Source organism: Rhinopithecus bieti, unplaced genomic scaffold (assembly GCF_001698545.2).
Source record: "Rhinopithecus bieti isolate Rb0 unplaced genomic scaffold, ASM169854v2 scaffold_5882, whole genome shotgun sequence".
Classification (NCBI taxonomy): domain Eukaryota; kingdom Metazoa; phylum Chordata; class Mammalia; order Primates; family Cercopithecidae; genus Rhinopithecus; species Rhinopithecus bieti.
This window is the reverse complement of record NW_016805188.1, coordinates 1,717,694-1,739,038: the sequence shown is the minus strand read 5'-3', so window position 1 is coordinate 1,739,038 and position 21,345 is coordinate 1,717,694. Positions and strand designations below refer to the sequence as shown.

The 21,345-nt window shown below is 37.5% G+C and overlaps 1 protein-coding gene across 1 annotated transcript in view; it reads right to left on the bottom strand.

The window, feature by feature from the left end:
* The window catches only part of DNAH11 (dynein axonemal heavy chain 11), a 396,815-nt gene that overhangs the window by 302,295 nt on the left and 73,175 nt on the right, over window positions 1–21,345 (bottom strand). The window contains exons 21-25 of the mRNA XM_017871552.1: window positions 16,766–16,924; window positions 15,772–15,855; window positions 14,272–14,430; window positions 10,995–11,117; window positions 10,134–10,256 (exon numbers count right to left, since the gene is read on the bottom strand). Coding sequence (XP_017727041.1) covers window positions 10,134–10,256; window positions 10,995–11,117; window positions 14,272–14,430; window positions 15,772–15,855; window positions 16,766–16,924 — 648 coding nt within the window. The remainder of the gene's footprint in view (window positions 1–10,133; window positions 10,257–10,994; window positions 11,118–14,271; window positions 14,431–15,771; window positions 15,856–16,765; window positions 16,925–21,345) is intronic.

Here is a 21,345-nt window from a genome sequence, read left to right as displayed (position 1 = left end):
ATATGCAACCAACATCAGAGAACCTAAATATATAAATCAAATATGAACAGATCTGCAGTATGAGATAGACTGCAATACAATAATAGTAGGGGACTACAATATTCCACTTTCAACAATGAATAGATCATCTGGACAGACAAGAGAGAAACAGTAGACTTGAACACCTTAGGCCAAACAGACCTGATGGACATAGACAGACTATTTCATCCAATAGCAGAATGCAGATTTTTCTCAAGTGCAAATGAAACATTCTCCAAAACAGATCATGTGTTAGGCCAGTGATATGGTTTGGCTGTGTCCTCACCCAAATGTCATCTTGAATTCTCATGTATTGTAGGAGGGACTCAGTGGGAGGTAATTGAATCATGGGGGCAGGTCTTTCCCATGCAGTTCTCATGATTGTGAACAAGTCTTGCAAGATCTGATAGTTTTAAAAAGGGGAGTTTGCAGGCACATGCTCTCTTCTCTTGTCTGCCGCTATGGAAGACGTGCCTTTCACCTTCTGCCATGATTTTGAGGCCTCCCCAGCCACATGGAGCTGTAAGTCCAATAAACCTCTTTCTTTTGTAAATTGCCCAATCTTAGATATATCTTTATCAGCAACATGAAAAGAAACTAATACAATAAACTGGCTCCAGTAGGGTGGGGTGCTGCTGAAACTATACCTGAAAATGTGGAAGCAACTTTGGAACTGGGTAACAGGCAGAGGTTGTAACAGTTTGGAGGGCTCAAAAGAAGACGGGAAAATGCCCAGGCAGAAGTTTGCTGTAGCGGCAGTATCCTCATGGAGAACCTCTGCTATGGCAGTGCAGAAAGAAAATGTGGGGTCAGGGCCCCACACACAAAGGGAAAGTTTGGAACTTCCTAGAGACTTGAATGGCTTTGACCCAAATGCTGACAATGACTTGGACAATGAAATCCAGGCTGAGGTGGTCTCAGATGGAGATGAAAAACTTGTTGGGAACTGGAGCAAAGGTGACTCTTTTTATGTTTGAGCAAAGAGACTGGCAGCATTTTTCCCCTGCCCTAGAGATTTGTGGCACTGTGAACTTGAGAGAGAAAATTTAGGGTATCTGCAGAAAAAATTTCTAAGCAACAAAGCATTCAAGAAGTGACTTGTGTGCTGTTAAAGGCATTCAGTTTTATAAGGGAAGCAGAGTACAGAAGTTCAGAAAATTTGCAGCCTGACAATGTGATAAAAAAGGAAATCCCATTTTCTGAGGAGAAATTCAAGCTGACTGAAGAAATTTGCAAAAGTAACCAGGAGCTGAATGTCAATCCCCAAGGCAATGGAGAAAATGTGTCCAGGGCATCAGAGACCTTTACGGCAGGCCCTCCCATCACAGGCCGGGAGGCCTAGGAGGAAAAAGGGGTTTCCTGGGGCCCAGGGTTCCCATGCTGTGTGCAGCCTAGAGACTTGGTGCCCTGTGTCCCAGCCACTCCAGCCATGGCTGAAAGGGGCTAACATAGAGCTCAGTATGTGGCTTCAGAGAATGCAAACCTCAAGCATTGGCAGCTTCCAAGTGGTGTTGATCCTGCCAGTGCACAGAAGTCAAGAATTGAGGTTTGGAAACCTTTGCATAGATTTCACAAGATGTATGGAAATGCCTGGATGCCCAGGCAGAAGTTTGCTGTCAGGGCAGAATCCTCAAGGAGAACCTCTGCTATGGCAGAGCAGAAAGAAAATGTGGGGTCAGGGCCCCCACACAAAGTCCCTACTGGGGCACCACCTAGTGAAGCCATGAGAAGAGGGCCACTGTCTTCCAGATCCCAGAATGGTAGATCCACTGACAGCTTGCACTATACCCCTGGAAAAGCCACAGACCCTCAACACCAGCCTATGAAAGCAGGTGGGAGGGAGGCTGTATCCTGCAAAGCCACAAGGGTGGAGCTGCCCAAGACTGTGGCAACCCACCTCTTGCATCAGCATGACCTGGATGTCAGACATGGAGTCAAAGGAGATCATTCTGGAGCTTTAAGATTTGACTGCCCTGCTGGATTTCAGACTTGCATGAGGCCTGTAGCCCCTCTGTTTTGGCCCATTTTTCCCATTTGGAATGGCTGTATTTACCCAATAGCTGTATCCCCATTTTATCTAGGAAGTAACTTGCTTTTGATTTTACAGGCTTATAGGTGGAAGGGACTTGCCTTGTCTTGGATGAGACTTTGAACTGTGGACTCTTGAGTTAATGCTGAAATGAGTTAAGACTTTGGGGGACTGTTGGGAAGGCAAGATTGGTTTTGAGATGTGAGGACATGATTTGGGAGGGGCCAGGGCAGAATGATATGGTTTGGCTGTCTCCCTACCCAAATCTCATCTTGAATTCCCATATGTTGTGGGAGGGACCCAGGGGGAGGTAACTGAATCATGGGGGCAGGCCCTTCCCATGCTGTTCTCCTGACTGTGAAGAAGTCTCAAGAGACCTGATGGTTTTAGAAAGGGAAGGTTGCCTGCACAGCTTTCTTCTCTTGTCTGCTGCCATGTGAGACATGCCTTTCACCCTCCACCACGATTGGGAAGCCTCCCTAGCCACATGGAACTGTAAGTCCAATAAACCTCTTTCTTTTGTAAATTGCCCAGTCCTGGGTATGTCTTTATCAACAGAATGAAAACGGACTAATACAGCCACAAAACAAGTCTTAACAAATTTAAGAGAAAAAAGAATGAAAAGCAGTAAAGATTATCTACAAGATAAATAACATTAAAAACTTTTGAAAACCTGAGAAAGATATAAATATCCAGGTACAAGAAGGTCAGAGAACACCAAATAGAATGGACCCAAATAATACTACTCCAAGTCACATAATAATCAAACTCTCAAAGGTCAAGGACAGATAGAGAATCCTAAAGCAACAAAAGAAAAGAAGCAAATAAGATATAAAGGAGCTCCAATTTGACAAGAGACATCTCAACAGAAAGAATACAGGCCAGTAGAGTGGAATGACATTTTCAAAGTGCTAAATGTAACAAAAAAACAACCCTGCTAACCAAGAATACTGTGTCCAGAAAACTTATCCTTCAAATATGAAGGAGAGATTAAAGTCTTTTCCCCAACAAACAAAAGCTGAGCTAATTCACTACCACCCGACCAGTTTTATACAAAATGCTAAAGGAAATTCTTCAATTTGAAATAGAAAAACACTGACATTAAACAGTTTATTTAAAGTCATAAAACCCACTGGTAGAATTAAATACATGAATGAACACAGGATATTCTAGTACTACAACTATGGTGTGTAATCCACTCATACCTCTAGCATGAAGCCCAAAAGACAAATCTATCAAAAACAATAGCTACAGCAAACTGTTAAGAGGTAGATGATATAAAAATATGCAAATTGAGACAACTAAAGCTCAAAATGTGGGGTAAGGGGAAGGAATGGAGTTTCTTCTTTTTTCCTTAGTTTTTTTTTTTTTTTTTTTTTGTTTTTTTTTTTTTTTTTTTTTTGAGATGGAGTCTCGCTCTGTCACCCGGGCTGGAGTGCAGTGGCCGGATCTCAGCTCACTGCAAGCTCCGCCTCCCGGGTTTACGCCATTCTCCTGCCTCAGCCTCCCGAGTAGCTGGGACTACAGGCGCCCGCCACCTCACCCGGCTAGTTTTTTGTATTTTTTAGTAGAGACGGGGTTTCACCATGTTAGCCAGGATGGTCTCGATCTTCTGACCTCGTGATCCGCCCGTCTCGGTCTCCCAAAGCGCTGGGATTACAGGCTTGAGCCACCGCGCCCGGCCAGTTTTTTTTTTCTTTGTGATCTAACAGAAGTTGTCATCTCTTTAAAATAACTTGTTATATTTTTTCTAAGCCTCGTGGTAACCACAATGCAAAACCTATGAAAGATTCACTAAAATAAAAAGCAATGAATTAAAACATACCACCAGAGAAAATCACTTAACCATAAAGGAAAACAGTAAGAAAGTAAAAAAGAGGAATTACAAAGCAACGAGAAGATCAGTAACAAAATGGCAGTAGTAAGTCCTTAATAACACTGACCATAAATGGACTCAATTCTCCAATTAAATGCATAAAGTGGCTGAACAGCTAAAGAAATATAACAGAACTTTACAGTGCCTACAAGAAGCCCACTTCACCTATAAAGACACACATAGACTGAAAGTGAAAGAGTGGAAAATGATATACCATGCACCTAGAAATCAAAAAAGAGTAGGAGTAGCTATACTTAGATCAGATAAAATACATTACAATCAAGACTGTAAAAAGAGACAAAGAAGGTGACTACATAATGATAAAGGAATCAATTAGGCAAGAGAATATAATAATTACAAATATTAAATATCTGTGCACCCAACACCTAAACTCCCAAGTACATAAAACAGACTTTAATAGACCTAAAGGGATAAAGGGAAAGATAGACTGCAACACAATAATAGTACAGGACTTCAACACCCCATTCTCAGTAATGGACAGATCTTCCAGATTTCAAAAACCAACAAAGAAACATCAAACTACACACTAGACCTAGTAGGCCTGTCTGACACAGAGCATTCTGCCCAACTGCTGCAGAATACACATTCTTTTTGTCAGCACATGGATCCTCCAGAATAGATTATATCTTAGGGCACAAAACAAGTTCCAAAAAATTCTAAAAAGCAGAAATCATATTGAGTACCTTTTCTGATTACAATGAAATAAAACTAGAAATCGTAACAAGAGGAACCTTAGAAATATCACAAACACATGGAAATTAAACAACATGCTCCTAACCAACCAATAAATCAATGAAGAAATTAAGAAGGAAATGTAAAAATTTTCACTCTTCATATTCAATATAGTACTAAAAGTCCTGGTCAGAGCAAATAGGCAAGAGAAAGAAATAAAAGGCATTCAAATTGGAAGGTAGAAGTCAAATTAGCCTTATTCTCAGATTACACAATCTTGTACCTAGAAAAACCTGAAGATTCCACCAAAAAAAAACTGTTAGAACTGATAAACAAGTTTAGGAAAGTTGCAGGATATAAAGCAGACATACAAAAAACAGTTGCATTTATATGTACCAACAAAAAACATTTGAAAAAAGAAATCAAGAAGACAATCACATTTACAGTAGCTACAAATAATATCAAATACATAAAAATCAAATTAACCAAAGAAGTGAAAGATGAAAAGTGAAAGTTTGTACATGAGAAACATTATGAAACACTAATGAAAGAAACTGAAGGCACATGCAAAAAACAGAAAGATATTCCATGCTCATGGATTGGAAGAGTATTGTTAAAATGACAATACTACCAAAGCAATGTCTAAATTCAATGCAATCTCTATCAAAGTACCAATGACTTTTTTTCCACAGAAATAGAAAAAGTTTCAAAATTTATATGGAATCATAGAAGACCCTGAATAGTCAAAGCAATCCTGAGCAAAAAGAACAAAACTAGAGGCATCAAACTACCTGTCTTTGAAATTTACTACAAAGCTGTAGTAGCCAGATCAGAATAGTACTGGCATAATAACAGACACAGAGACCAGTGGAACAGAATAGAGACCCAAGATATAAACCCATACATTTACAACCAATTAATCTTCAACAAAAGTGCCAAGAATATACAATTGGTGAAAGGATGGTATTTTTGATAAATGGTGCTGGGAAAACTGGATAACCATATGCAGAAGAATGAAACTAGATTCCTATCTCTCAATGTAAACAAAAATCAAAACAAAATGGATTAAGAGTTGAATCTAAGACCTGAAACTATAAAACTACTAGAAGAAAACACTGGAGAAATGCTCCAGGACACTGGTGTGGGCAAAGGTTTTTTTTTGTGTGTGTAAGACTTCAAAAGGCCAGGCAACAAAAGCAAAACTGGACAAATAGGATCATGCCAAAACAAAATGCTTCTGCACAGCAATAGAAACAATTAACGAAGTGAAGAAGCAACCTACAGAATGGGAGAAAATATTTGCAAACTACTCATCTGATAAGGGATTAATAACTAGAATACATACGAAATTCAAACAACCCAGTGGCAAAACAAAACAAAACAAAACAAAAACCCAATCTGATTTAAAAATGGGCAAAAAATTTGAATAGACATTTCTCAAAAGAAGACATACAGGCTGGGCTCGGTGACTCACACCTGTAATCTCAGCACTTTGGGAGGCTGAGGCAGGCAGATCACGAGGTCAGGAGATCAAGACCATCCTGGCTAACACAGTGAAACCCCGTCTCTACTAAAAATACAAAAAATTAGCCAGGCATGGTGGCCGGTGCCTGTAGTCCCAGCTACGCAGGAGGCTGAGGCAGGAGAATGGTGTGAACCCGGAAGGCAGAGCTTGCAGTAAGCCGAGATCACACTACTGCACTCCAGCCTGGGCGACAGAGCGAGACTCCGTCTCAAAAAAAAAAGACATATAAATGGCCAACAGTTATATGAAAAAAAATGCTCAACATCACTAATCATCAGAGAAATGCAAATCATAATACAATGAGATCTGATCTCACCCCGGTTAAATGGCTTTTACCAAAAAGATAAGCAACAATGGATGCTGCTGGCAAGGATGTGGAGAAAGGGAAACACTTTCACACTGTTGGTAGAAATGTAAATTAGTATAGCTACGATGGAGAACAGTATGGAGAGTTTTCAAAGAACTAAAAATATAATCCAGCAATTCCACTACTAGGTATCTACACAAAAGAAAGAAAATCAATATGTTGAAAAAACATCTGCATTTCTACGTTTTTTGCAGTACTAATTTATAATAGCCAAAGTATAGAATTAACCTCAGTGCCCACTAGCAGATTCAAGAGTGGTATATACAATAGAATACTATTCAGCCATAAAAATAATAATGAAGTCATGTCATTTGCAGCAATGTGGATGGAAATTATGTTAAGTGAAATAAGGCAAGTATAGAAAGACAAATATCACATATTCCCACTCATATGTGGGAACGTTTTTTAAAAAGTGGATCTCATAAGACCCACTGTTAGATAGATCAGTAGGGTGGCTACAGTTTACAATAATCTATTGTGTATTTCAAAAGAGCTAGAAGAGAAAAATTCCAATAGTTTTAGCACAAAGAAAAGACAAATATTAAAATGATGGCCATCCCAATTACACTGATTTGATCTTTATGTTTTATATGAATATATTAAATTATCACATGTACCTCCAAATTATGTACATCTCTTATGCATCAATATGAAAAAACATAAATGTTTTCTAAGTCTGCCAGATAATCTTAGATAAAACTTAAGCAGATCAAAATAACATCAAGTATTTTTCCAATCACAGTGGCATAAAAGTAGAAATTAATAACAGGAGGAATTTTGGAAACTCACAAATACATGAAAATTAATAACATGCTCCTGAACAACCAATGAGTCAAAGAAGAAATCAAGAGAGAAATTTTTAAATATATTGACACAAATGAAAACAGAAACACAACATACTAAAACTTATGGAATGCAGCAAAACCAGTTATAAGAGGGAAGTTTTTAGCAATGAATGCTTACAACAACAAGAAAATCTCAAATAAACAACTTAATGCTAACCCTTCAGGAACTAGAAAAAGAAGAACAAACTAAGCCCACAATCAATAGTAGGAAAAAATGATAAACATCAGAGCAGTAATCAATGAAATAGAGACGACAAAGACCACAAAAAGACCAATGGAATGAAGAATTGGCTTTTTGAATAGTAAACAAAATCAACAAACCTTTAGCCAGACCAAGGAAAAAAGGGAGATAACTCAAAATCAGAAATGAAAGAAGAGTTATTACAACTGATACAACACAAATGCAAAGGATCATAAGAGACTACTATGAACAGTTATACGCCAACAAATTGAAATGGTTAAGTTCCTAGAAACACACAATCTACAAAGTCTGTATCAAGAAGAAATAAAAGGTCTGAACAGATGAGTAAAGACACTGATTTGATACTGAAATATTTCCCCTCAAAAGAAAGGCCTAGGACAGAAGGGCTTCATGGTGGAATTCTGCCAAACATTTAAAGAAGAACTAATACTAATCCTTCTCAAACTCTTCCAAAAAAACTTAAGGAGAAATACTTGCAAACTCACTTTATCAGGCCATCATTATCCTGATACCAAAGCCAAACAAACACTCCACAAGAAAAGAAAATTAGAAGCTAATATCCCTGATGAACATACGTTTAAAAAATCCTCAGCAAAATACTAGCAAACTGATTTTAACAGTACACTAAAAAGGATCATCCACCATGATCCATGGGATTTATCTCAGGAATGCAAGGAGATGCAAATCAATCAATGGGATATACCATATTTAAAAGGACAAAATGATATGAACATCTGAATATATGCAGAAAAGGCATTTGATGAAATTCAACATCACTTCATGATTAAAAACTCCCAACAAATCTGGCATAGAAAGAATGTACTTCAGCACAATAAAGGCTGAACATGAAAAGCACACAGCTAATACACTCAACGGCAAAGAATGGAAAGCTTTCCATCTAAGGGCAGGAATAAGAGAAGGTTGCCCACTCTCATGCTTCTATTCAATACAGTACTGGAAGTTCTAGCCAGAGCAATCAGACAAGAAATAAAAAGCACTCATATAGGAAAGGAAAAAGTGAAATTGTGTCTGTTTGCTGAAGACATAAGCTTCTATTTAGAAAATCCTAAAAGCTCCATCCTAAAACTGTTAGAACTAATAAATGAATTCAGCAAACTTGTAAGGCACAAAATTAACACACAAAAATCAGCATTCTTTTATACTAACAACAAACTATCTGAAAAAGAAATTAAGAAATCAATCCCATTCATGATAGTATCAAACAATAAAATAGTTAAGAGTAAATATAACCAAAGGAGGTGAAGTATCTGCATACTAAAAACTACAAAACATTGATGAAAAAAATGTAGATAGTAGAAATAAATGGAAAGGTATTCAATATTTAAAGTTATCCCAGTATTTAATATTGTTAAAATGTTCATACTACCTGCTATTTATTGTACTACCTGCTATTGTGTCTCAAAGCTCATGTGTTGCAAACTTAACCAACAATGCAACAGTGTTTGAGGTGGGACCTTTAAGAGATATTGTGAGGACTCTGCATGGATTGGGAGAAAATATTTGCAAACCATAGATATAATAAGGGGCTAATTTCCAAAATATATAAGAAACTCAAAAGCAAAAAACCAAGTAACCTAATCAAAAAAAACGGGCAAAGGACCCAAACAGATACTCTCAAAAGGTTACTTATAAATGACCAACAGATATTTGAAAAAATGTTCATCATCCACGATCATCAGGGTAATGCAAATTTAACACAGTAAGATATCACTTCACACCTGTTAGAATGGCTATTATCAAAAAGACAAAAGATAAGTGTAGGTGAGAGTGTAGAGAAAAGGGAACCCTTTTGCACTGTTGGTAGGAATATAAATTAATACAGCTATTACAGCAAACAGGATGGAGGCTCCTCAGAAAACTCAAAATAGACTTACCATATGATTTGACAATCCCACTTCTGGGTATATACCCAAAGGAAATGAAATCAGTAGCCTGAAGACATACCTGTACTCTCATGTTCATTGCAGCCTTATTCACAGTAGCTAAGATATGAAAGCCACCTAGGTGTCCATTGTGAGATGAATGGATAAAGAACATGTGGTATATAAATACAATGGAATAACACCCAGCCTTTAAAAGGAAGAAAATCCTGATTTGCAACAACATGGATGACCCTAAAGGACATTATGCTAAGCAAAATAAGCAGGAACAAAAGGACAAATAATGCATGATGTCACTTATACACGAAATCTAAAAAAGTTGAACTCATAGAGAGTAGAATGATGGTTACCAGAGCCTGGGGGAGGGGGAAAGAGGAGCTGTTGATCAAAGGGTACAAATTTTCAGTTAGACAGGAGGAATAAGCTTTAGTGATCTATTGCACAGTTGGTGACTATAATAAATAATAACACATTGTATGTTTCAAAATTCCTAAAGGAGATTTTAAGTGTTTCACCACAAAAAAAAAAAAAAAATGTTAAGTATGTGAGACTGATTTAATCACTTCACATTGTAAACATGTATCAAAACATCACATTCTACCCTATAAATATATACAATTATTTGTTAAATAAAAATAAAATTTAAAAAATACGTGCAATAGAAATATCCATCTTACTTGGTTATGCTCTAGAGTTTCAAAAAGTTGTTCATCAGACTTTAGTAATGGAATGCCTGTTCGATAGTGAACTTCGTAAGAAAACTTCATGGTTGCCCAGGTCTGACTGATTTCATTAATAACCTAGTAATCAACAATATAAATTAATTAATGTGCACAAAATTCAATTGAGAATCAACATCTAGGCTATTATGTGGAATTATTTTCGATTTTCAAAATGCAAACTGATATCAAATATTATTGGCTTCAGTTTTTTCCTCCAAGTAATTCATGGTGATGGGGTTTGAAGAACGAATATTATCACATCAAAGGAATGAGCATCACACTGATATCAAACTTCTATTGAATGTGAGTTTATCATCCCTAACCAAAACAGAATTTGAGAGCAAGAAGGGACTTCAATGATTACCTAAATGTTTGGTAGATATTATTTACAAATTAGCCAGCATGAAATAGGTAACACCTTAAATGTGAATCTCAGTCTTCTGTGTGAATCTGGGTAAGCTAATTACCTCTCTATCCCTCAGTTTCCCCATCTGTAAAATAGAGATACTATTACTTACCTCAGAAGATTAAATGGGTTAATATAAATAAAGCACTTAGAGCGGTGCTGGCTACCAAATAAAGGATATGTAAGTATTTTCTGCCATAATCATCATCATCAACAGGACCATCCTCCTGTTTTACTGTGACTTAGATGATCCTAGTTCCTGCTCATCCCACACCTAATGAACAGCAAGGAACAAAGTGGGACTCATCTCTCCAGGCTTCCAGGACATCAAAAGGACTTTTCTCTAAGTTGGCTTCTATGCAAATACCCAAAATTAACCAAGTAGAAATGAACCAGCCCGAGGACACTACCTTCTCGGTCCCCAGCTCTTTCACCGCTTTGTCCACGATCCTTCGGACATCATCTTCCGCTCTGTGTAACTGCAGTGCTAACAAATCTGCCAAAGTTGTGGCTTCATTTATTAAAAACTTGACCTGATTGGGGTGAAAAAAAGGTAGACTTTACATTCCGCATATATTAACGGTTCCTTTGGCCTAAAGGCTGGTGAAATGAATCCTAACTAAAATACACTCAAGTCAGGTGCTGAATACATCTCTCGTCTTGAAAGATGCGGACAATCTAAGACATTCAACTCCCAATTCCTGAGGTGTCACCTGCCGGAATCAAGGGACAAAGTTTAGTCACATTCGTGCTACCCTATTTTCTTTGTTTCACATCTTTCCCTTGTCAGCACATTTCTTAGCTCCTTTGCCCACAAAACCCATTTTTAAAGAGAATCTCATTGTTCATTTATTATAATTTGGTTGAAATCCCAGGAATCAGGTAGTGGCTCATTTGTCTTTTCTTCCTAAATAACCCTATTCACTGAACATAATTCCCAGCTGCTTCTGTGATTTAACCTAGTTTTACCACTAATTTAATCTCAGTTCATTGGCAAAAAATTCTCTTACTCATAGTGTCATTATTCATATTTACCATGTGAAAAATAATTCTCATTTCCACATTGCCTTGTGACAATGACTCCTCTTCTCTCACATTGACTCCCCTTCCCTACCCTATACTTGGTCTTGAAGACATCCTCAGCTCTTTGACATACCCAAACTCACTCATGTCTCCTGTAAGTGAAGAATTGAGACAGGCACAGGGTTGCAGGAAAGCCATTTTCTTTCCTGCTTTTGCTAAGAATATCCAGAATCTGCTTCTGGGAAGTTGCCACTCTCTGCTCTGCCCCTCCCTACCCTCTAACATTCTTCAATACCATCCATCCCTCTGCATAAGAGGACCAAATGCCCTGGTTTGTTCAGGGCTGAGGGGTTTCTAGCAAGTGGATTTCAGGGATGTAAGACTTTCAGTGCTAAAACCTGTAAAGTCCTGAGAAAACTAGATGAGTTTTGCCAGGCTATCTGTCAATTTTGGCCTCACTCTAGAGTTGCTGGGACCAGGGAGCTAGGTCTGCCCTTGAGAAGGAATGAGCAGAGATGTGTAATAGGGCCACCCTGATTAGTTGTGCAATTTGTGTACTGAACATGGACACCAGCCCAGATGACAAATGGAGATGGAAGCCAGCCTTGCCGGGCGCGGTGGCTCAAGCCTGTAATCCCAGCACTTTGGGAGGCCGAGGCAGGTGGATCACGAGGTCAGGAGATCGAGACTGTCCTGGCTAAAACGGTGAAACCCCGTCTCTACTAAAAATACAAAAAATTAGCCGGGCGTGGTGGCGGGCGCCTGTAGTCCCAGCTACTCGGGAGGCTGAGGCAGGAGAATGGCGTGAACCCAGGAGGCGAAGCTTGCAGTGAGCTGAGATCGCGCCACTGCACTCCAGCCCGGGCGACAGGAGAGACTCCATCTCAAAAAACAAAAAACAAAAAGGAAGCCAGCCTCTGCTCTGCTGTCCTGGGGACAACCTGGAGGAGGGTGCCTTTTTCTAAATTGTCTGTCAGAGCAGGTGACTTTTTCTAGCTGGCAAAAAGGCATAACACAGGCAAGTAGTGGCTATGCTGAGACAAAATTTTATTGGCAGAAATATGAGAAGGGGATGGGGAGCAGAGCACATAGTCTACTACACATTCAAAGATTCGATAAAAATTTTCTGAATGCACAAATTAATTACAAAGTCTAAATAGCCAATGTCTAAAAGACTCTATAAAAAATACAATAGTGGCAATAGCTTCAGAGATCCATTTATTGAGCACTTACTACATACTAGGTCCTTTATATACAGTCATTCATCACTTAACAATGGGGATATGTTCTGAGGAATGTATTGTTAGGTGATTTTTGTCATTGTGTGAACACTATGGAATGAACTTGCACAAACCTAGATAGCATAGCCTACTACGCAACTATGGTACATGGTGTGTAGTAGGCTATGCCATTTATGCCATGCTCCTAGGCTACAAACCTATACAGCACATTACTGAACACTGCAGGCAATTATAACACAGTGCTAAGTACTTGTGTATCTAAACATACTTAAACATATAAAAGCTACAGTAAAAATACAGTATCTTTTTATGGGACCAGTATAGTATATGTGGTCCAGCACTGACTGAAAGGTCATTATGCAGTGCATGACTATGTGTATATATGTGTATGCATATGTGTGTTTTAAATATATGTGTATACATGTGTGTACATCTATATTTCATATATTATTTCTCATGTGTATGTGTGTGGGTGTGTGTATACATACACACACATATATAAAATTTCCAATGTGTTCACCCAGTCTGCATGGGAAGTATTATATTTATTTTATAAAAGGGCCAACCGAGTCATAAAGAACAGGCAACTTGTCCCAGATTCCAGAGCTGCTAAGTGTTAGGGTTAGAACCACAAAGCCCAGGCTGTCCCCACTTCTCCACAATGCCCTTGCCCGTTTTCCTACTCTGCAACACCCCTTCACATCCTGAAAGCCTTTCTTCAGTGTGCCCCTCAAACTCTTGATTTGCTTAATGAAAACATACACACATTAGACTTTTTATATATTTTAAACTCATAAAGGTCACCTTCCCTGAAGAGTGCATAAGGTTGTTATATTTGCTTTCAATAGACATAGAAAGGCAATAAAATAGAAGCTCAAGTGGCATGGACACATGAGAAACCACTTTATGCCTTGCAATAAAATCAAAATCATCAAAAGACCATGAAAAAAAGGCACCATTATTAAATGAATTATGGGTGAAAAAGAAATCACAATTTTGGATTCCTTTTTCCCACAAATTCACTTTTATACTTTCTGACCCTTTCCATAGTAAGATTATTTGCAGCCATCTCACCAGATGGCTAGCTCTATAAAATGTTTTCATATTACCTCACTTATGCCTTGCAAGATTCCCCTAATGTATAAGAGCAGATAGCATCCCTTCTCATTTGATTACTAAAAAGCAAAACTCAAATGAAAGAGGTTAAGTGACTTGCTTAAGGTCACACAGCCAGTAAGAGAAAAAAGGGGAGCAAGAACTAGGACCTTGGGCATCCAGACCACTGATCCCCCCAAAGAGCTTGATCTCCTACATCTGACTAGAGACCTTTTCATAAATTACACTTCATCCTGGATGATGCAAACCAAGAAGTAACACTTCACAGTCACAAAAATATTCAATTAGTGAGACCGAGGATACTGACCCCAATAGCTTTCATCAGCTGGTGCCAATGCCTGTCCCTGAGGGCAGGGCTCTGTAACTCTGTGATGGCCCTCAGGGAGGCTGTCATGTCCTTAACCGTGCCTTCCAGGCCTGTGTAAGCATCCCAGATGCGGACTTCCTTGTTGAGTGACCCAATTTCCTAAAGAAAAGTGGAGGATAAAACCTAGCTCCAAAGATATAATAACAAGTATATATTAATAATTTGCCTCCTTTGGAAGAATAAATATGTGCATTTCCCAACTCCCGGATTAGAAAAGAGTGAAAGCATTTGAACTCCTAGACCAAGGACCAAAACCAGAGAAACGGAAAAGGATCCACTCATTTGTACATTACAAGTCCACTATGTACAAGCCACTTGGATATACTGCTTTCTCATGCACAAGATCTAACTGAATATCCCATGAGGAAACATAGGTAAGTAACAGAGTTCACAGGACACGTGCAATAAAGAATGTTTCCTCTATAAACATAAATAAATGGAAACAGATTATTATTGGATTACTAAGACCTCCTTCGGAATACATGACTCATTTAAACAATAGCTTTGGAATGATGATTACCTTTGAGTGCCTGTTTCTTGAAACTTAAATATTTCACCATCTTAAAATGCCAAATAGGTCCCTTGACTTGGCTGGTCCTCTCAGCCCAAGGAACAACATCAGCAATTGTGAATGAGAAAACCCATAAGAATATAACTAGAACTCAGCATAAAATAAAGGGCAATGTGACCCCATGACATCCAAAAGAATGAAGGGACATCTTAGTTTGGGTCTGTGGGACTGGCATAATATAGGGGAAAATACAGGCGAGAGTGGGTAGGAGCCGAAGCAAAGAAGCCCTGGGGTGGAAAGAAGCAAATGGCCCTGTCACTTTTAACTACCTTTCACTGATATGCATTTTGGCTTTATCCAAAGATGCTCTGTCTTCAGAGGGCATACTGCTATGCAGAAAAGATATCAAAGTCCAGTAAGTACCAAATTACAATCAGTTCAGTTCTGTATATGTTGAGCTCCCTTGGGATACCAGAGTCATTAATAAGAACAGAGATCACAGTATTCTACATAAATCCAGAGGTGGCATACTCCTATTAGTTGACCCAAATTCCAGAACCAAAAGGTACCTTTTCAGATACAAAATGTTTATGGTTGCTAAGTAAAGAAATCAAAAGCTTTTAGAAGCCTGACCCCTTGGCCCTGACAATGTTCCTCTCTGTTCTAGGAAGCCGTAGGAAGCTCATAATTAGAGCAGCTTCTCATAAATTCATTAACCCTAATATGCTTCTATCAATTCACTCACAGAAAGGCAGGCTTGATTAGAAGTGCAACTGACTAAGGGTGAAAAAAAAAACACTGTCTGTTATCACTCTGTTAGAAGTAAATAAGTACATGCAGCCCAATACACCAGATACTAGGTTAGGGAAGATGGAAGGAGGTGGTGCTGAGAAAGATAAATTGTTGTAATAGACAGCTATGGAACTCGCCTTGGCAAACCTTCTGAGTTCTACATCCATCTGTTCCACATTAATCTGTCTCCACTGGGTTTTAGTCCAATTATCAATGCTTCTCTGAAAACGCAAAAGCAGATAAAAGTGTCAACAACATTTGGTGAAAGCAAGTCTCTGCAGCAAAATATATAAACTGATTATACACAGTAACTCTATCATCCAGTGGAAAGCCAATTTTTTAAATATTAACTGCACTTGTCAAAACTTCCCTATCACCAAAACAAAAAAGTTGTCAGAACCATGTCAAGCTAAAGGCTAAAACATTATGATATATTAATTTCTAGTAGCGATGATAAATTCCATACACATACCATCATTATCACTTAATCCTGTGTACTTTGAATAAACTGATAAGTAGATTAAATAACAGACTTTTATAATTCTACATGTAATAAGCTTTCACATGAAAATTTTCATCCATTATAAACAATACTCTCATTAACCATTTCTTGACCATATTTTATATTTCTATATGACTTTCAATTACCTTAAAAGATTATAGTGCTTGTTGCAATATGCCTCATTCCCTAGAACTTATTTTTTCACTTAAGTTTTTAACTTAATTAACCATATACAAATTATTTTTAGTAAGGGTCTGTTTGTATATGCCCAGGCATGTAAGTATAAGCATAGGTATATGTATGAGTTGGTATGCACAGATGACTACATGTGTAATATATATTTATATATTAATTTTCATTTATATTCTATACAATCTCCCCAAAGGATTTGAGGCAGTTAGCTTATTATACAAAGTTTCATCCTGAACTAAAAATAAAAACAACTGCTAGTCAAAGAATAATCATCCACTAACAGAGATATATGAATTCTAATTTGGGGCTGGGGTGCGGACCTAATTTCCACATATGTCAAGGCATTACAAAACCCAAATAGAATGCCTGGCCTCTACAAACTGCATATATAAAAGAACTACTAAATAAAAAGCATATTTTGAAAAAGCACATCTTACTCGAACATAAATGATGACATCCCACAGTCCCTTGAGCAATTTTATTTCTTTGCGACACTGTTTCATTTGTTTGTACTCTGGAAGAGCCACTTCAAAAAGACGAGTAGATTCTTGCATCTGCAACATTTCTTCTTCTAAGGCCTCAAGCTCTTGATTTGCCTAAGGAGAGAACATAAACACCTGCATACAAACTGCCAGAGAAAGAGAAGACATGCAGTTCTGGAGTTCTGGTTATCTCGACATTTCAATCTTTGATTCTAAAAGGAAAATAAAAAGAAATCTGCAGCATAACTATTGGCAAAATGTAGAAGGTTTTAGAAGAGCAAACTCAGCTACTCAAAAAGTGAGAATAGACTACTATTAAACACAGTAACTTAACAATACTCTCCCTATACACGTATTTTAGCAAAATTTCCTCCTCATCAGATTTCTCTGAATACAATTTTCCTCTTGGTTTTGTACTGAGAACTGGGGAATTTTCTGAGGAACAAAAGGTGGGGCTCTAGAAACTTCCACGTAAGAATGAATTATCTTTTTAATAATGACTTAGTTTATTAAAACTTTCAGATTTAAAAAATACCCCACAGATTATCAATATCAAATGCACTGAAGAGAATTTGTGAAATAAAACACAAAGCTAAAAACACAGCCCACTATGAAAACATCACCATAGGACTATCTTTATCAAGGTTCACTTATATATGCCATCTATGTAGAACAGTTTACATTTTACACCAAACTTAAATACTGGCATGTTTTTTCTTTTGTGACGAACCAACTCTTAATTTTCATCTTTAATTAACAAAATGGTACTATGTTTATATGGTAAAAGTTCAAGGTATAGAGGAGCACTTGCAAGGCAGGAAAGCAATCCTTCAGGTTCACTCTCATTCTTTCGGATGCTGTTTCTATAACTCCCAATTCTGTGCTCGAGCTGCTCTTTCTTGATTGATCACATTTAGACATTATATTAGGTTACTACTGGCTTTGCAAAAGAAGGATTTGACTTTGTTTTTCCACTTTCTACTTTCTCCCATCCTCCTCCCAAGATTCAACAATTGTATTACTTCAGTTTCTTGGAATTTTAAATACTCATACTTAATGCTCTGTGTTCCATCAACCTTCAACTCTTTTTCAATTGACAAATAAAAATTGTACATATTTATCACGTACAACATGATGCTTTGAAATTGCAAGACCGGACACAGTGGCTCATGCCTGTAATCCCAGCACTTTGGGAAGTCATAGTGAGTGGATCGCTTGAGCCCAGGAGTTTGAGACTAGCCTGGGCAATGTGGCGAAACTCCATCTCTATTAAAAGTGCAAAAAATAAAAATAAAAATAAATTAGCTGGGCATGGTGGCATGTGCCTGTAGTCCCAGCTACTCGGGAGGCTGAGGTGGGAGAATGACCTGAGACCGGGGAAGGTTGGGGCTGCAGTGAGTTCAAATCACGCCACTGCACTACAGCCTGGTCAGAGAGACCCTGTCTCAACAAAACAAAAAAAATCTATACATTGTGAAATGGCTCTATAGAGCTCATTAATATATGCATTACCTCACATACCTCATCATCTCACAATTTTTATGGTAAGAACACTTCAAATGTACTCAGCAATTTTCAAAATACAAGATGTTGCTATTAACTATAGTCACCATGTTGTACAAGAAGTCTTGTGAACTTATTCCTAACTGAAATTTTCTGCCCTTGCCTAACATCTTCCCAACCCCAACTCTGCTCTCTTCATTACCTACTATGTAAAGAATACTAGTATCCTGCTTTCATTTTTACAAGTTATATCTTCACAAACAAGAACTGCAATTCTTTTAGTTTTAAAATGTTTTATTATGAAACATTTTATACACGTAAAAAGATATGTTTGCTCCCCATCTAGCCTAAGAAATATGACTAATAATTTTTAATGCCTTTCTCAATTTTATCCCTCTTTTCCCTACTATTTAACCACAAAACCTAATTTTTTATTTAATAATTTTTATATTTTCACATTAACGTACTGCTAAAGGCTAGATATTAAAATTTATGTTTGTGAAATGTAGTTTACTACATATGTCACGTTTCAATTGATATTTATGTTCACCTATATATTCACGATGATGTGTGTGAAGCTCATTTCCTCTACTGCATAGTACTACATTATATGAATATGTACTATTTTTTTTTTACTTCTAATAGTCATTTTGGCTTTTCCTATGTTTCACCCTTATTACTAATGCTACTAGGAACTTTCATGTTCCCTATCATATAGTATTTTACGTACAGGTTTAGTTCTTTTATTAGGTAAAAATGTCTTCTAAGTGTTTCTATCATGAATGAATGTTGAATGATAGCTAAAGTTCTTTCGGCATTTCTTGCGATAACCATACGATTTTTTTCTCCCTAATTTGTTAATGCAATTAATTATAATGATTTTCTAATGTTAAGTGAAACTTATTTTCCTTAAATGAAAACTTGTATATTGATATAATTTGATTGCTTTGTTTAGTATGTTTGTATCTACATGTACATGAGAAAGACTGATCTATATTTTTTTCCTTATACTACGGTTTTATAAAAATCAGACATGCTTCATAAAATAATTTTTGAGTGTTCATTCTTCTTCAGGTTCCTGGAATCATGTGAACGGGATCTGTTTCTTGAAAGCTTCTTAAGATTCACCTGTAAAGCCATCAGGGCTTCTTAGTCTCTCTTTTGGAATTTTTTTTTTTTTCGTTTTTTAAAACTGGTTAATATGTTTCTTTTATTTTCATGCTGGCTAAGTTTGAATAGTAATATGACTACTCAGATTTACTGAGACAGTTTTGGTAAATTCTATTTTCTAAAATTTATCCATTTTGTTTAAGTTTTAAGCTTCTTGTTAATAGTGCTCTATATTTTTGAATGTATGCTGTTTCTGTACAATCATTCCCTATTTTATTCTAATACTGTTAATTTTGTTTTATTTTTCTGTTTTTCCCTTGATGATTTCACCAGAGGTTTGTCCACAGAGTTAGGCTTTTCTAAGAACCAAATTTGGCACTGTTTGGAGTATAACTAGTTATTCATCACTATAAATAACTAGAGCTATTTTAGTGATGGTTCACTATAAATAACTAGAGTTATTTTAGTGATGGTTTATTGGTGGTAAATATATTACATTTTTGTTTACCTGAAATATCTTCACTTCACTGTTATTGAGATATAATTTTTCCCAGTAGAATTGAAAGACATCATCCACTACCTTCTGGCTCTCATTTTTGCTAATGAGAAGTACGCCCTTAGCCTAATCATCATTTCTAACAAGTGACCAGTCTTTTCTATCTGGTTGCTTTGAAAATCTTTTTGCTTTTGGTATTCTGCAGTTCACTGTGATGTGTCTAGATGCAGTCTATTTATCCTGGTTGGGAGTCAGTGAATTTCCTGAATCTATTGATTTATGTTTTGACCAGTGTATTAGTCATGGTTCTCCAGAAAGATAGAACCAACAGGGAAAAATAAACAGATATATGAGGGAAGTTTTATTAGGGGTATTGGCTCACACAATTATGAAGGCTGAGAAGTCTCACAATAAGCCATCTGCAAGCTGGAAATCTAGTAGTGTGGCTCAGTGCAAGTTCAAAGGCCTCACAACCAGGAAAGCTGATAGTACAATCCTCAGTCTGGGGCCAAAGGCCTAAGAACCAGATGCTGAGAGTGGGGGGTTGTAGGTTCAAGTCCAGGAGTCCAAAGTCCAGGGAGACTGGAATTCTGATGTCCAAGATCAGGAGAAAGGTATTCCTTTTCCAGAGGAGACAGTGAATTTGCCTCTCCTCTGCCTTTTTCTTCTATCTGGGCCCCCGGCCAGCTGGACAATGCCCACCCACACTGCAGGTGGATCTTCCCCACTCAGTCCACCAACTCACAAACAAGTCTCTCCTGTGTCCTCATGGACACACCCAGAAATGTTTTACCAGCTCTGTAGGTATCCCTTAATCTAGTCAAGTTGACACCTAAATTTAACCATCACAACCAGTCCTTTAAAAGTCTCAGCTATTATCTTGCAGACTATATTCTGTTCATTCTCTCTTCCAGGAAGTACCAAGAGAAGAGCTGGATGGCATTCTAACTTCTTTCTGTGTGTCCTTTAAGCTGTTTTATATTTTCCATCTCCTTACACCGATTCCTGCATTCTAAGTGATTTCTTCCAATGTAATTTGTATTTCACTAATTCTCTTTCCAATTTTAATGAGCTCTTTAACCCATCTGCTAAATTGTATTTTTTTTCACAACTGCATTTTTCTTTTTTTTTCTCTCTTTTAATTCTTTTTTTTTTCCTTTTTTTTTTTTTATTATTATACTTTAAGTTCTAGGATACATGTGCATAACATGCAGGTTTGTTACATATGTATACTTGTGCCATGTTGGTGTGCTGCACCCATCAACTCGTCAGCACCCATCAATTCATCATTTATATCAGGTACAATGCAATCCCTCCCCCCTCTCCCCTCCCCATGATAGGCCCCGATGTGTGATGTTCCCCTTCCCGAGTCCAAGTGATGTCATTGCTCAGTTCCCACCTATGAGTGAGAACATGCGGTGTTTGG